The sequence below is a fragment of the Cygnus atratus genome, chromosome 2, assembly GCF_013377495.2.
Source record: "Cygnus atratus isolate AKBS03 ecotype Queensland, Australia chromosome 2, CAtr_DNAZoo_HiC_assembly, whole genome shotgun sequence".
In the NCBI taxonomy this organism is placed as follows: domain Eukaryota; kingdom Metazoa; phylum Chordata; class Aves; order Anseriformes; family Anatidae; genus Cygnus; species Cygnus atratus.
The window spans coordinates 45,853,252-45,869,478 of record NC_066363.1 but is presented as its reverse complement, the minus strand read 5'-3'; the positions used below and the strand labels follow the sequence as shown (position 1 = coordinate 45,869,478).

Here is a 16,227-nt window from a genome sequence, read left to right as displayed (position 1 = left end):
TTAGAAAAGAGAATTTCTAGCACTTCAGAGGAAGTGAGTAAGTTACGTGTGATATCCTTACCAAGTGTCTAGGAGTTATTTTCTGAACAACAAACTCTGCTAAAGACGTTACGGATTCATCATTGCTGTATTTTCCAAAGCGAAGATTCAAGTATTGCTCAAATTCTAAGGATTCTTTCCTTATCCTCAGAGAGATGCCTATGAAGTTGCCAGCATGCTCTATTGCACTTTTGATAATTTCCTCCCTCTGCTCAGACGCAAACAGGTGCTGCAAGTTTTGACAGGAGACAAGTGAAATATGTGTCATAGCTCAAGAAATCATGGTTCCTGATGTAATCTTCCATTATACACCTGCCTAACAGTAGAGAATCTTCCCAACAGCTGGACAAGCTGGACTTGCCTTACAAAATGCACAGCATAAAGAGAAAAGGTATTTATTACACAAGAGAATGGCTATTAGATTTACATTTCCCTTTCAAAAAAATCCTAAAGGACTCTCTCCTACATACTAGCATGCCATTGAAGCAAAGGGCTTCATGACCTGTCTGTCCACCCTCGGCAATAAATCTGAAGAGGCTGGCAGGAATGAGGAACCAGAGGGAACCACAGTGTGGCAGCCCCATGAGCTATCCGTAGGGCTTCTCTATCCAGCTTCGCTAGGTAAGGTTAGGTCAGCTCTAAAGCTTGTCATATGTTGATGGTTTTATGCCAGAGAAAAGCATGCCACAGTGCAAGAGCAAGGGAAACACTAGAGAAGTTACTCATTGTTTGTAGTGACTGAAGTAGCTATATTTAAGTTAGCAATTGTGAATATCTGAAGGCCAATTTAAGCTACTTGCAATACAGGACACAGAAACCCTTTTAAAGCTTTTAAACCAACACTGCACTGCAGCAAGCGCTTCCCAAGCAAAGTTGCTGAATATCAGATCAAAACCTAGAAAGACAGCATCACTACAGATTAATCTATTTCTGAATAGTATCTCTCCATTGATTAGATTAGTAATAACTGCCTACCACTCCCATAATTGTGAACTGTCAGCAAATCCCATGTCCACATTCGTTTGCTACACAAATATAAAGTGTATTTTACACTCTGTAGTTTTACATGCAATTAGAAAAAGCACACAGTTCTCAAAACGTATTAACTAGTTTCTCATTAGTATGGAAAAGAGGATTTAAAACCTGCCTGCAAGCCAAGCATCCACAGCTGCATCCTAAAGGTGCACATACTTTATGCTCAAATTACGCTGAAGCTTCATTACTGAATATGCAACTATAAACATCCCAACACCGTTCCAAAATATTTTAATACTTACCAATCTACTAAATCCTCCATAGAGGATACAGAAGCCTCCCTGATAGCCAGCAATATCAACAAAGCCTTCAATGTTTCTATAGTCATAGGAGCACAGGACTTTATTTGTTGCAGGATCAATTTGGTCCACACCTCCAGGAGTCACTTCTAGAATCACAGGTTTCCTCGTATCACTCCAGTGATGTTTGTAACAGTTGTACCTCTGCAGTGAGAGCTACTTTTAGACATCATGCACATGCCTTTACTACACAGCAATTGTTTTCCAATCTAGTAGGCAGCATGGGTGTAAAGTTCAAGAAGACATACCACTTCCCTCAGTGCACTTATCTATACTGGTAACACTATGAATCAAAGGAAAGTAGCTACCTACTGGCAAGGAAGTCACAATAGTCACCACTTAAACACCACATTTTGAAGAGAAAATAGCAACTCCAAGACAGTGACTCCAAGCAGCAAGTTTCTCTTACTCCAGAAAGTAGTCTAGTCACAGAATATGTGCATCTGTGGTTAGATATAAGGAAATACCTATTGCACAAGACGCTGTTACTCAGCCAGTTAAGATTAATTGAAGGAAACCTTATTGCTATAGTGCAAGCTTTTCATCTTCTGCAGCCATACTCCATTACAAATACAGACTTACTGCAGTTCACAAAGGACCTTAATTTTGCTGGCTTTAGTAAGACAAAGAGAACCTCCATATTCCAGCAAAGTTACTCTGCTCATCACTGAGGACTTACTGTGCAATGCAAGTGACTTTAAGTGATATCTTCTGTATCTTGTACTTGTAAAAACAAGTACAAGGTCCAGCTCTGTGTATTGCCTTGCTTATTACCACACTACTGAGATTCATTAAATGGCAGTCTCATCTTTAATCTAACCTAAAGAAATCCTCCCAGGAAACAATATACTCAGACCAAGCATTCAGGGTGTTATGCAGAAAACTACTTGGAGTTAGAAAGTAAAATGCTGGAAATTGTAAACATTGAATACTGAATCATAGCTTATGTTTCTTCTTTCTTTCCTCCAAGTAAGAACTCCATGGGGCAAAGCTCTTTATTTCAGGAATAATATTCATTACATGTACCAGCAAGAAGCTAAGGGCAAGTGAAGAGAACTCAAGTATTCTACCATTCAAGGGATTCTCCTTGCTTTTGAAGAAATTCTGAATTTTCTCAAAGAGAATTCAGATCCAAATTTAGAAGAGTTAAAGTAGCACACATAGCACTACTCAACTTAAGACATAACTTAGAACAACACTGTAGAAGTCTTTAAATTGCACATGATCCAGACACAGCAGATACTCACCCGTCCTGTGATTTTTCCTTCTGAGAAGTCTGTCCTGAACCTCTGTTTAAAAAAAGAAAATCATGAATGAATGCAAATATCATAGCCAATCTATCCAGAAAGCCTAAATATAAGCTAGCACTGTTTTAAGCGACTTGAGCTAAGGCTCACTGAAGACTCACCATGCCACTGGTTTAATACATCCAGTATTTGTAGCTTTACTTAATACTTGAGAATCACACACACTAGTTGCTGCAGCAGACACTAGATCAAGTGCATCAACACAAGAGCTCAAAAGACAACTTGCTTCTCTACTTTTTAATGTAAGGAAAGAAAGCATAGTAAACTACTACAAGTTGTAATGATAACCAAGTACTTACTGCTTGTTTGAAGACAAAAAACTTACTAGTGCCTCTGTAAGGAGTTCTGTTCTGTGCTCTGTGGAAAACTTCAGAGTTTCAGACTTTTTTCCACTTCCTTTGCGAAAAGTTAGACTGAATTCTGTTCCTTGTCCTTTTCCAACAGGAGAAATACTACAGATATCTCCATAAGGCCACTAGACAATTGAAAGTAATTAGGTTAAAATTAGTCATTTTAAAGCTACATCTCTACTCAAAACCCCTTAACACCTATAATAACCAAGTAAGTTGCTGTAATGAGACAAGAGCTGGCACGCTACACAACAGCTTTAGATTCCTATTTGATACTCTACAAAGTAAGTAAGTGTCCTGACTCCCTTAAGGGACCGAGCCTTACAGTGATCAACCTTACCCCAGTTTAACAGAACAGCACATCCAAAAGCAAGCTATTACTTACCACCTAATAAAGACAAATTGCCTAAATGTACAAAAACTGTTGGTTTTTTGTAGATTCAGTGAAGGGAACAACAGTTTTCTGTTATGCTTGTTTTTGTAGAAGCTGCTGTATCTTCTGGTTCTACTCAGATCTTGGCATTCTGTCTTCAGAAGCTACCTAGTCTGATGTCATTCACTCTGGATAGTGAACAGAAGTCAGAAATCAATTCTGAATAGCCACGTTCAGAAAAGGGTATTTACCTGATTTGTAACTTCTAGAGTGTTGGGATTGTATGTGGTGATGGCATGGGTTCCAACTGAAAAGACTCTCTTATACCTAAAATAAGGAAGAGTGTGTTAGTTTTCCCAGAAATCAAGTAAAAGTCCTGTCAAACTGCAGAAATTAGGTTAAGATACTACATACAAGTCATTGTTAGGCAATGGATATGAAGTTTTCTTTGTTAAATTGTTAGTTCAGTTTACCCTTATAATACGCTAAGATACTCTGTTGTGTATACCCACAAAGGGGTTATAGAAGTTAAACACTGCTAGATGAATTTCCTTATTTGTATTTTTTCCTATGTTATTAGGACCCTTGCAACTTGCAGTAGAAGGTGCTACCAACACAGATCAGAATAAATAGGAATAGATTAGGATAGCTGGAAGGGACCTTCAAAATCATTAAGTCCAACTGCCTGACCTCTTCAGGGCTAACCAGCAGTTAAACCATGTTCTTGAGGGCATTGTCCAAATGCCTCTTGAACACTGACAGATGTGGGGTGTCAACCACCTTGTTAGAAAGCCTGCTCCAGTGTTTGACCACCCTCACAATAAAGACATTTTCCTCATGTCCAGTCTGAACCTGGACAGCTTTGTGGCATTCCCATGCATCACGTCCTCAGTTAGCAGGGAGAAATAACCAGCACCTTTCTACTTACTTCTCTTCAGCACAAATTCTAAAAAAAAATGCAAATACTAAAAAAAAAGAAAAAAAAAGAAAACAGACGGTAAAAAGAATTCCTGCAAATACTCTAAAATTTGTGTTTGAAGCTGTCTCAGACTAAAGTTGTAGTGTGAAATAATCCAGTTTACATACCTGCTCACAACACTTTAACAAGTCAGTGCTACTATGACCAAACCTATTTTTCTCCACCTTCAGGAAAACTAAGACTATTATTTCCTGACTCTGATCACTGCAGCTATAGCTCAATATGCAGCTAGTCACTGTACATCAGTGTACAAGCACATTAATGATTGACTGTCATAGTGCATAAAGAACAGCTGTAGCAAGACAGTCATTTGCATTTCAGGCACATCAGAAACAAGAAGCATGAGCTAAAGCCAAGTAGTTTATATGTATATAAACGCAAAAGGGAAGCTTTACCATGGTTTAATTCCCTAGACATGATCTGCACGGTATCCTGAACCAACTCTTTACATAGAGACTACTTTCAAATTTCTGAAACGTAAGTAATCAGAATTTGAAACAGATTATTACTAATGCTTTACTGATTGTACAAACTTCTTTTAGGATAGCTCTGTCTGGAAGTAGACCTATGGAGAAAGCCAAGCCAAATCAGAGCCAGAGCCAGTTCCAGCAACTGTTTACCAACTACTCTGGATCTGTGCCATACTAGACACTGCATCGAGGAGCAGATCCTTTCTTCCCTCTTTCCCAGTGTTCGTGCGCTACAGTCAGTCCCCTCTCCTCTCTCACTTGCCAGGTCTGTAGCGCAAGCCATCACTTTTGCATAAGATCAGACTAAGGATTTCTACTAGGGCTGCAAAAAAAGCAATAGCTTGCATGACCTTCAGATAAATTACTGCAGTTAATGAAGGAGTAGCTCTGAAGATCTGTTAATTGACCTACCTTTTCTCTTTTCATATTAGCAAGGTCAAGTGTATCTGTTTGACACAGTCGATCTCACAAACCTCATTCCCTACCATTTTCAACAATTTTATTTCAAATAAAATGGTGAGTTCAAATCACTGCTGGCCCAAAGGAGTTTATCTAGCAATTCAAGCAAGTGCTTATTTTGTTCAAAGCTTAGAAAACCTGCAATATTGAACAGCCACCTTAAAGATCTGATCTATTTGAAAAACCCACTTGTTTTCCCATATAGTTGATTTTTTCTTATTTAGGATGTTATGATATCATTTAAGAAGCAGGTCAAGAGAAGTCATAGCGATGAAGCAGAACATTTGAAGTTACCCTGGCTAATAATTCCACTATATTCGGTCTGTCAATGAATGCTCCAGTTCTTCGAATACAAGAAAATCTTCTAAACAAACTGACTGCTCCTTCTTTTGTTGCACAATTTAGGTTTTCTGTCTCTTACAGGATTTGCAAATAAAGCTTGTTTATGCTCTTCTTAAAAACTTATCACAAGCAATAAAGATCTGTTTAAGGTTTTATTTGCTCACTTAAACTGAAGTGCTTCACAGTGCTTTGTGGCAGAAGACAGATCTGAGGTGATCACACGTATCTGAAGACCAGCTTACAAACACGACAGCTTCTTCCTTCCCTCCCCACCCACTCATGCTCAAGCCTATATTTCAAGATGTAGGAAGCATATTTCTTATCCAGCATTCCTAACATGTGCTGTGACAAACAAACACTGGACAGAAGCAGATTTGTCCATTTATCATTTCCTTCCTCTCCCTAGAGAAATTCAGAAGAGCCAATTCTTGTTGCCTGAACAGAGGCAACTTAGAAGTCAGTTCCTACACAAAACCTAGAGTCGCTCTTGACCAGACCTTCACCTATACATATTATAATATATAGAAATACCCGTTATTTATACCTCCAGGCTTTGAAGATTTCATCATTAATTCCCTCTAACTACTCTGCAGTGCAGCCTAAAGTGATGCTGTTTTAAGAATAAGATTTTGAAGCAATATCCTTTCTTCCTATCAACTATTGCCTATTCACTACTTTCACAGAAGCACTGTTGAAGTCAGAAGTTACATTTACCTAACGCAGGTTCCTCCTGATTGATAAGTTATTTCATACCATTAACAACAGATCAACTCAAGCATCATCATCTGTACTGCTAGAAAATATTGTAACTGCCATGCAAACAGCCCCCATTCAAAGTGCTAAATCCTGCGAATACTCAGTGATTCAGGCCCATTCAGCACTATGTATTAAATTACTGCTTTCTTTCTTTTCCATGTTATCAATGCACAACACTTTACAGAGCAGTAAAGTACTTCTCAAAAATTAGTTATATGGATTGCATGACAGGAGACGTTAACATTGTGAGAACTGTGTGACTTAAGTGGTCAGAACAGTAGTATTCCATGTCTGCAACTATGAAGAGTAGATTTAAGTATTCAAATACAAGCTTCTACTGCAACATAACAAGCAGCAACTACTCACTAGATAATTCTTCCCCTTTCGTTATGTGTAAGAAAAAAAAAAAAAGAAAGGCCAGTGAGTTTTCTTCCTTACGAGAACACTACCAAGGTTTGAGATCATCTTACTGTAACTTCAATAGCATGCGTCATGTAGGAGCAGGATCTTTAATGGAAGGCACTGTGCAAGAGCCCTAATTTGAGCACTGTGTGCTCTTACACTAAATGGCTCAATTTGTATGCATGCCAAATCTACAGATATGCACAGAAACTTCATGGGAAGAGACCAGATATTTTCTGCTGCAGGGATAAAAAGATTAAGAGGGAGAAATTCTAACATTCTACCCCAACATAATGTTTTGTTGTTACTAAAGGAGACAAGTTTATTCCCTTATTCCCACAGGGATCCAAAGCATGTGGATCTTAGGTAAGACTTGATTTACACATGTACCAGAATTCTAGCAAGGTAAATGTAAGTATTTATTACAAATCACTCTCAAGAATCTGCCTTGAAAGAAGAAAGATTTCACCCTCAAGAGAGCTGCCCAGTCCACCGTGAACTCTGAACTATCCAGGACTTTAGTTTTTGCTTCAGAAAGATAGAGAGCTCTGATTAGACACTGAAGCAATTTCATGATTCTTCAAAGCTCAACTGAGAAAGATTTGCAGCTGCCACTCTGCAATCCCATCCTTCTTCCCAATATTCCTGCTCTTTCTTAGGAAGAATTCAGAATATCATTAGAAGCTATGCTCTGGTTTCAGCTGGGATAGAGCTAGTTTTCTACACAGTAGCTGGTATGGTGCTGGGTTTTGGATTTAGGATGAAAATAACATTGATAACACACCAGTGTTTTGTTTGTTGCTGAACAGTGCTTACACTGAGTCAAGGACTGTTCTGCTTCTCATGCTGCCCTGCCAGTAAGTATGCTCAGAGCACACAAAAACCTGGGATGGGACAGAACCAGGACAGCTGATCCAAACTGACCAAAGGGATATCTATCCCATACCATATGACACCATGCTCAACAATAAAACTGAAGGGAGTCGGCCAGGGGTGCTGCCATTGCCTGGGGACCGGCTGGGCTTTGGTTGGCTGGCAGTGAACAGTTGCATTGTGCATCACTTTTTCTTCTTCCCCTTGCTTATTAAACTGTCTTATTAAACCAATGATTTCTCACACCTTTATCTTTGTTGATTCTCTCCCTCACCCTGCTGGGGTGGGGGGGGAACGAACAAATGACTGTGTGGTGTCTAGCTACCTGCTGGGTGAAACCCACAAGAATTCAAAAAAAACCAGTTTCAGCTAGCTGGCCAAAGATTCAGACATCATCACTCAGGTATTATAATCAGAACAAAACAGAACTTGTTCTTTCGAGGTGCAGACAATATACCTTCTTTGACTGACGTTCAGGTAACAGGCAGAAAATCTCGATATTCCACAGAGCTACTATGCACACAAGAAGGGTGGTGGGCAAGGATACCAAAGAAATTCCTGTGCAGCTTCAAAAAGTGTGCTTAACAGCTGACTCCAAACATAACAGCATAACAGCAACCAGATGAGAGCTTAATGGACAGTTTTATTAAGAGGTTCCTTAGCTTTTGTAGACAGAAGCACCATGGAAGATTCATTTTTAGATCTAAGAGACCCCCAACAGGGATGAAGTGTATTTCTAGCAACAGAAGTCTTCAAATAATCTCAGTTAGCAGTTTAACAGATAATCTATTACACAACATGTTAAGTATTACACTGAAGTGTGGGAACATGCACAAAGGCAAGGCTGAGACTCAATGTTTGAAATCCAGATTGATTCTACTGAGATACAGCTAGTTCAGAGCAACAGGAGCCTTTAGTTCAGTTTTCACCTATGACTACAGGAACTACACAGATAAATCCAATAATGAAGAGGAGAAATATCACACACAACGTTAGAAAAAAATGTTAAATTACTTACTTTCCCCTCCATGAATGTTTTGTTGTGTAGAAACAAGCAAGATCTCTGTTTTCTCTAATTATATTCATTTTGTGCGAAGACCTGGAAACAAGACAGACATCCTGTTTATACTCACGATTTTCATTTACAACCAAAGGTCACTAGTCATCAATATGCTTTAAGACACTCAAGTTGCTGCTCTGTCAATTCCACAAAGATATTAAGTTTGCTAAACAAGCATTCAATACATCAATTAAGTGCTTGATGAATTGAACAGGAATTACTTCCCCTCGATTTTGTTATACCAGTTACTTTTTAAACAGCATAAGGGCACAAGAACTTGTTCCCCGTCATTTGCTACCTTATTACAATCACACTTTTCCTGTACCTTTGCACACTCAATCACATTTTATGCTATCTCCAGAACACTCAATTCCCGGCAGTTTTAACACCAAGATGATTCCAGTAGAGTACCCTACATTTGTAACTAAACTAAGTCAGATTTCTATTGCCATTTTTTAAACAGTAAGGAAAAACATGGAAAAAAAACAGAACAGTGCATTTTCCAGTCTGAAATGGAATTTGAAGTTGAGAAACTTATTAGCCAAGCAGTGTGATTAAAGAGCCAAGTACCCTTTCTGTACTGTAAAAGTTTAAGCAATTCCACCACTAACATCTTGACATGCTTATTTCACACATGAATGCCTACTCCCTAAACACAGGAATTTAGTGAAACTTGCCCACAACTGCTTAACTGTATCATTACTTTAGGAGCTGCTAATACCTTCTTCTATGATTGCAACTCCTACACGCCACGTACTTGGGAAGTTAGGCTTCCTTTTACTTCACTTTGCTTTTATTATACATGCAAAGCCCTTCAGAGAGAAATCGTTACTCCCAGTTTACTGCTACAACATCAGTTTTATTTTTGAACACGTCAAAACACGATTCCCTGCTCGATTGCTCTGACTGGTACTACTGCAGCAGCATCCTCAAAACATCACACTATAGAAAAAGGCAAGAATTCACATCCGTTGCTTGCCTGAAGCAATGCCGAAGTAACTCAATCCCAGTCATGGTACTCCGGTAAATAGAGTACAAATCCAGCTACCTTTCTGCACTCAAATAATTCTACTTACTCAGCAAAAGAAAGCTTCCTCATTCTGAGATGGCTGACCTGTAATGTTAGGTCATTGCTAATTTCTACTCTCTACAACTTAAGGCTGTTTTCTTTCTGAGCAAAGACTGTAGCGGTTATGTAGTCATGAACGTGAAGAATGGATAGCCTGACTGAAACGAATGAGAGAATCCCTCCCCTCAGGTGAAGAATCAGCACCATCACTACCACCTAGTGAAAAGAACTTGTGGTATTGCCCCTGGGAAGAGACAAAACCAGCATTTACATATTTCAGTGACTCAATCTGAGTCAAATTCTCCAGAGTTAATATCCAATTGACCTATAGCAAGCTAAATTCTCTAAACACAGCTTTTTGAAGAGAAGCTTCAGGAGAAGTTAAGATGTTCTGCAGCACTGTTCCTGTTTAAGAACTATGCTGTATTATTTTTTCCATGAATAGCATCAAAACAGTACACTTAGTCCAAACTATACAGAGCTTGCTGTATAGTGGCACCCTTTAGATGCAGCACTTGTGTTTTTATTGTTAGCTTTCAGAAGGAAGTGCCAGACACAAGCTTCATATCTCCCTTTTTAACCTGTTTTCTTGACACTGACTGGTGTATCAGCAAGTAGAATATAAACTTAAAACTCCACTAAGCACGGGATTGTAAATTCTATCTATCTGTAAACTCCACAGTTTTCCCAGCACCAGCCTACTTGAATCAGCTCTGTTGTCTCCCAGACCCGAACACCACCTGCTTTATAGTAAAGAGAGGTGTTACCACACTTGCAGAGCAAACATCTAGCTTTTATACTGCTCTGAGAAAAACTCATTTGTGAGTTCCTACCAGCAGCTTCTATTAATTCCGACACCAGCATCTAACTAGACTCAGGATACTGATACATAAAGTATTGTGTATGTAGTGGGAGTGAGAAATCCACCTGACTTTTTAAAACTATTACAATCATTAAGATTTGAGGCTTTACTCACTGTGCTACTTGACAGCAATTGGAGCCTTTTTTCCTACTGAGAGGACCACCAGAAAGGCAAAATATGCCAAGATTTAGTGCACAAGAATTAACCGATACATTTTCCTGCTGTTTAACAGAGAACAAGGCTAACAACGGCCTAGTGTTCTGAGCTGCTGTGTTAAAGTTCAGCAGTTATTTTGCAGTTGTCTATGGTTCCACAGTAAGGGCAAGATTAATGTCAGCCTTTCAGATGCAAGAAACACAAAAGTTACCTCCCTTTACTCACATACAGTAACTATTATTTGAAATAGGACGATCACTACCATTGCAAAGCACATCAGATTTTTATTAAAGATTAGCCATATTGACAGTGTAAGTGATAGAAACCTGCTTATCCATTTTAAATCACCAAAAGAATATTCTTAATGTTATCTTTACCTCTTCCTCCTGCACCTAAGATAATCCCATTTTTTGTCAAGTCAGTCAACTTTCTAAAGTCAGATGCTACATTTCACTTTAAACAGCATCCAAGACAATAAGTCGCCAATTTTAGTGATTTAGTGCCTGGGGCATCCAGTAATAGAAAAATCAGAAATTCAAAAGTTGTTTTGAACATACTGCAGCACAGCTATTGGATATACTATACAAATCTCTCAATTTAATATGAAATGCTTAGTTCAGTTCTATTTCCACTGGACTAAAGGCAACAATAACTTCAAAAATAGTATTTTAAAAACATGTTTCATCTGTTTGAGGGAGAGAGCAGGTTGAACGTGGAATATAGCCAAAACAATCTGAGGTTCCTGGAGGCAAAATATAATCCATGACTTTGAACTTCACTTTTGAGCCTAGCATATTCATTCCCCCAATACCTGATTGCCAAAAAGCTAATTACAATACACAATACAGAAGTTCAGCAATATTTTTATTTCTGGTTCTTTTAGCACTGTAAGTAGCAGTGGAACAGCTTTTGGGGAAGAGTTGAAACTGCATCTTCATGTTCTGCATGTACCACAAATAGCAACCCTTAAAATTGAAGAGACTGAACTGCTGCCAGGACATCCCTGCCTCCGAGTTTAAGCTACATGAATAGGTGCATTACACAAGCTGTGTTCAACTTGCATATACTTTTCACTTCTCCAGTATTTCACATCCTTCAGACAGAATTACCATCTGGGAAACCAGAATCTATTTCAGGAAACAGAGACGAGTCAATCTCAAACAAATACTTTCAGAGTTAGAAATGAAGCTGTAACTTTGCAGGCATCAAAGCGATAGACATAGCTGTAATTACTTGAACTAAGGGATGCTTAAGCATAAAGTCAGAAGTTTGGCTGTGGGTTCAAAGTTTAGTACAGAATTCAACTGGCTTTATTCCTGGCTACATTATTCCTACGCTATTAGAAAACTTCCTTTTCTCTCCTAAATGAAGGTTTAACCAATGCTAAGGTAGCACTGCAGGGCCCCAAACAAGATTATTCTATTACACCATCATGCTTGGAGGGTAGAAGCGTTGATAAGATTATACATAAAGCTGAAGTGCGACTTTCCTGAGAGAGAGAGAAGACATACTAAGAGGATAAAAACCAGGGACCAATTGGACAGAAGCAAAAGCAAGGCACTGATAAAGAACAAGGTTCTGTCTATCTGTGGTTCTACACACGTATTTTTTAGCTAGACATTCCAGTATCAAATTCCTGTCATTTACACATCTACTGAAGATTTTGGAGGCATTACTTATGCAGTTCTTCTGCACTGAAATGTTTTAGCTGTCTAGGTTTAATCTACCTCTTTCACTGCTATGTTGACTAACTGGCAGTTTCACTTTCGGCCAGATTCTTGAAGAAACATTAAACTCTTCCCTATAAAGACTCCGCTTTTAAAGTACTCAGCATAATTAGCTTCAGAAACCGAGATTTGTTCATCTCTTGCACAGGGACTCACAGCCCTTCTTGCAAGATAAGAAGGACATGAGACCCACACAAATCCTTAAAAGATAATTAGCGCAGACTGCCACAGTCACAGCAGCATCGCTGCCTTTGCTAATCCTGGATGCAAGAAGACTGAGAATGCCAGTCGTGCTACTACCAGAAACAACAGTGGTAACACTAGTGGCCATCCGCCAGCTGACTGCTCCCACTCCCTTGGGGAGGATAAGCAGATTATTCCATACATGTTTTCTCTTTTCTGTCTATACTGGCTTTCTTTTTTCTTTCTTTTTTTTTTTTTTTTTTTTGACTTTTTTCAATGAACCAACCTGATCCAGTAGCCAAACAGCTGAGTATGAGAACAAGCATTTACTCACTAATGGATTTTTAAGAAGTTTTCCTTTCAGTCATAGAATTGTATTCTGAAGAGATATGTCAAGGTGGCTAAACTATGTATTAGTACATTATGTACTGTAATACAATACTGTACATTATGTACTGTAATACATTATGTATGTATTACTAGTAAGGCTGGATAATCATGAAGTTGGTTTTGGTTGTTTTTTTTTTTTGACTTGAGAACACTCTTTTCAGAAGCAAACTGAAAAGTAGAACAGTTGAATATTTAACACATCAAAACACAGTTGAATGCCAGCTGAAGAATTGTTTTATTGGGTCAGTAAACTTCATTTACTGAGCTCTAAACCCAGGTTAAAAGAAAAGTTACTAGCTCAGTCTGAAACAGATCTGACCTTTAAAACCAGTCTCTAGCACACCGCTTGAGACGTAGAAATGCAGTGATTCAGTCCCTCAGGACAACTAAGAGTTTGGAAACCATGATGAATACCACATGACACCCAGAGGAGCAAGTAATAAATATGAAATCATTTTAGAAGTTTATTCCAGCAAGGCTAAAATGCAAGGTAAAGTTCCTGGAAAGTCTACACAGCATGGGGACGGATACTCAGCTCTGAGTCTCCAAGCACTCAGAAATCTGTTTCAAGTGGAAGAACTTACAGCAATAGCCAGAAATTACTGATTCCTTTCCATTAAGTGTTCTGGCACTTCACAATCTATATCAGTCAGGAACCAAACCAAGATGCAGATCTATAAAATGAAGCTGGCTAGAGCCAAGCACTGTTTTTATATCCATAATATTGGGGTTGTTACTGTGAACTAAGCCACATCAACTCCTACCTCAGTTCAAAGATGAAACTAGCACTCCCTTGGACAGCCTTCCTCCTTCTCTATAAATCTACCTACAATCAAGTAGCCTAAGGAAGCAGCTTCTAATCAGCCAGAAGCAAAAGTTCTTTGAAATCAAAGCTTTAAGTTCTAAAACACTGAATATTTTCTGAAACGCAGTATTTCTTAATCAGCACAGAATAATAGGAAACAAAGCAACTGTCTACTCAAATTTTATCTTTTCAGACACAGCCACAATCCAATTTGTGACAATGTGTAAGAGGAAAAGGAAAAATATATTTCAGATGATCTTAACTTCAAAAGCAGCTACAGAGCAGAAAGTAACTGCATTCACAGGAAGACTCCAAATAAACTTATCTGCCTACATTTTCAAAAGAAGCATGCTCAAACATTCCCACAGCTCGACATCACGAAGCTGAAAACAAACCAAAACCAAAACAAAACCTGGAACCGCAGCACTGAGACAACATCTTCCCAGCACAGAGCTCGCCCCCCAGCACGGGGACAACTATGGAGGTGCACAGCACCTGACAGGAGAACCTACCCTGAAAGCTGCTGGCGGGTCTCTGCAGACGGAAAGCCATCTAGTACGACTACTTGTTACAAATTTCAGAAAGGAACAAGTAAATGAAAAGGAACCAAGGGAAGAAATTAAAAAATTGGAAAAAAAAAATAAGAACATGAAAAGCAGATTTTCCAAGACAAACATTTAATTCTGTTCATGCTCTTCAGGCATACTATTACCGCTCAAAAGATAAACAAATCTCATTTCTGTAAAAGCAAGCCTCCTCCGGATCTCTCCCACTCTTCGTAAATCATTTTCCAGAGCATTTCACAACGACGATATTTCGATCTGAGGCCAGGAAAAGAAAGAGAAGGACTCGCTTCTTAATGGCCACAGCAGCATTCATCCAAGCAAGAGGACACACCTGCCCCGCGGCTACAGAAGCTGCGTGAGGACCAGAGGAACAGTGAAACACCAGGCAGGCTGAGGCTAGAAGAACACTCAGCCTCTCTCCTCCTACTTAAAGGCACGGGAAGAGAAGGGTTTAGGAGCGGGTACCCCCGTATCTCACCGCGGAAACAGCCATGCCCACCCCTCACCTCACTGGGGGCAAGGGGGCTTCACCTGCCCCTGCCCCTCCCCCCTCCCCACACAGCCCCAACGGCCCCGCCCGGGGCTGGGGAAGGAGGGAGGGAGGGAGGGCGGCCGCCGCCGCCGCCGCCTCCTCCTCCTCCTCGTCCTCCCGTCCCCCGCCGCTGCGATTTACCTGGCCGGGGAGCCTGCGCTGCCCGGGCCTACCCCCACCAGCACCGCGCTTGACAGCGATAAGGGTGAAGGGCCGCCGAGCGGAGCCCTCGCCCTCGCCCTGCCCCGGCAGCCGCTCCGCCCCGCTCAGAGCCTGGCTCTGGAGGCCGCCATCTTAGCTCCGGCTACGAGACCGCCCTCTCGGCGCAGCCGCCGTCAGGCCGGGGCCCGTCACGGGACGCGGTCAGCTGATGAAGCCCGCGCCCTCGCCTCCTCCTCCTCCCGCGGCCGCCTCGCCCCTGCTCCGTCCTTCTCCACCCCGCGCTGCCCGGCCCTGCCCTGCCCTGCCCCTGCCCGGCCGGGAGCAGCGGGTAGGCGCTGCCCAGGCGCTGAGGGGAGGTGGCTTTCCCAAGTGCCCGGCTCCTGGGGCTCCAAGAGCCCGATAGACGGGGCTGTTGTTCCCGCTTTCACAGAATCACAGAATTACCTAGGTTGGAAGAGACCTCCAAGATCACCTAGTCCAACATCTGACCTAATACTAACAAGTTCTCCACTAAACCATATCACTAAGGGCTACATCTAAACGTCTTTTAAAGACCTCCAGGGATGGCGACTCAACCACTTCCCTGGGCAGCCTATTCCAATGCCCAACAACCCTTTCAGTAAAGAAGTTCTTCCTAATATCCAACCTAAACCTCCCCTGGTACAACTTTAGCCCATTCCACCTCGTCCTATCACCGGGCGCATGGGAGAATAGACCAACCCCCACCTTGCTACAGCCTCCTTTAAGGTACCTATAGAGAGCTATAAGGTCGCCCCTGAGCCTCCTCTTCTCCAGGCTGAACAAGCCCAGCTCCCTCAGCCGCTCCTCGTAAGACTTACGTTCCAGGCCCTTCAACAGCTTCGTTGCCCTTCTCTGGATACGCTCCAGGACCTCGATGTCCGTCTTGTAGGGAGGGGCCCAAAACTGAACACAGTACTCGAGGTGCAACCTCACAAGGGCAGAGTACAGGGGGACAATCACTTCCCTAGTCCTGCTGGCCACACTGTTTCTTATACAAGCCAGGATGCTGT

The 16,227-nt window shown here is 40.9% G+C and overlaps 1 protein-coding gene across 4 annotated transcripts in view; it reads right to left on the bottom strand.

Moving 5' to 3' along the window:
* DNAJC13 (DnaJ heat shock protein family (Hsp40) member C13) overlaps positions 1-15,399 on the bottom strand; it is a 56,006-nt gene extending 40,607 nt beyond the window's left edge. The window contains exons 1-8 of one of the 4 annotated variants that reach the window (XM_050709249.1): positions 15,176-15,354; positions 14,449-14,853; positions 8,703-8,783; positions 3,655-3,730; positions 3,006-3,155; positions 2,621-2,662; positions 1,317-1,517; positions 62-268 (exon numbers count right to left, since the gene is read on the bottom strand). In XM_050709249.1, coding sequence (XP_050565206.1) covers positions 62-268; positions 1,317-1,517; positions 2,621-2,662; positions 3,006-3,155; positions 3,655-3,730; positions 8,703-8,770 — 744 coding nt within the window. In that variant the 5' untranslated portion in view covers positions 8,771-8,783; positions 14,449-14,853; positions 15,176-15,354. Of the gene's footprint in view, positions 1-61; positions 269-1,316; positions 1,518-2,620; positions 2,663-3,005; positions 3,156-3,654; positions 3,731-8,702; positions 8,784-14,448; positions 14,854-15,175 lie in introns of all 4 variants that reach the window. The other 3 variants (XM_050709250.1, XM_035549824.2, XM_035549823.2) reach the window with 3 other exon arrangements.
* Between the last annotated feature and the right edge of the window lie 828 nt (positions 15,400-16,227).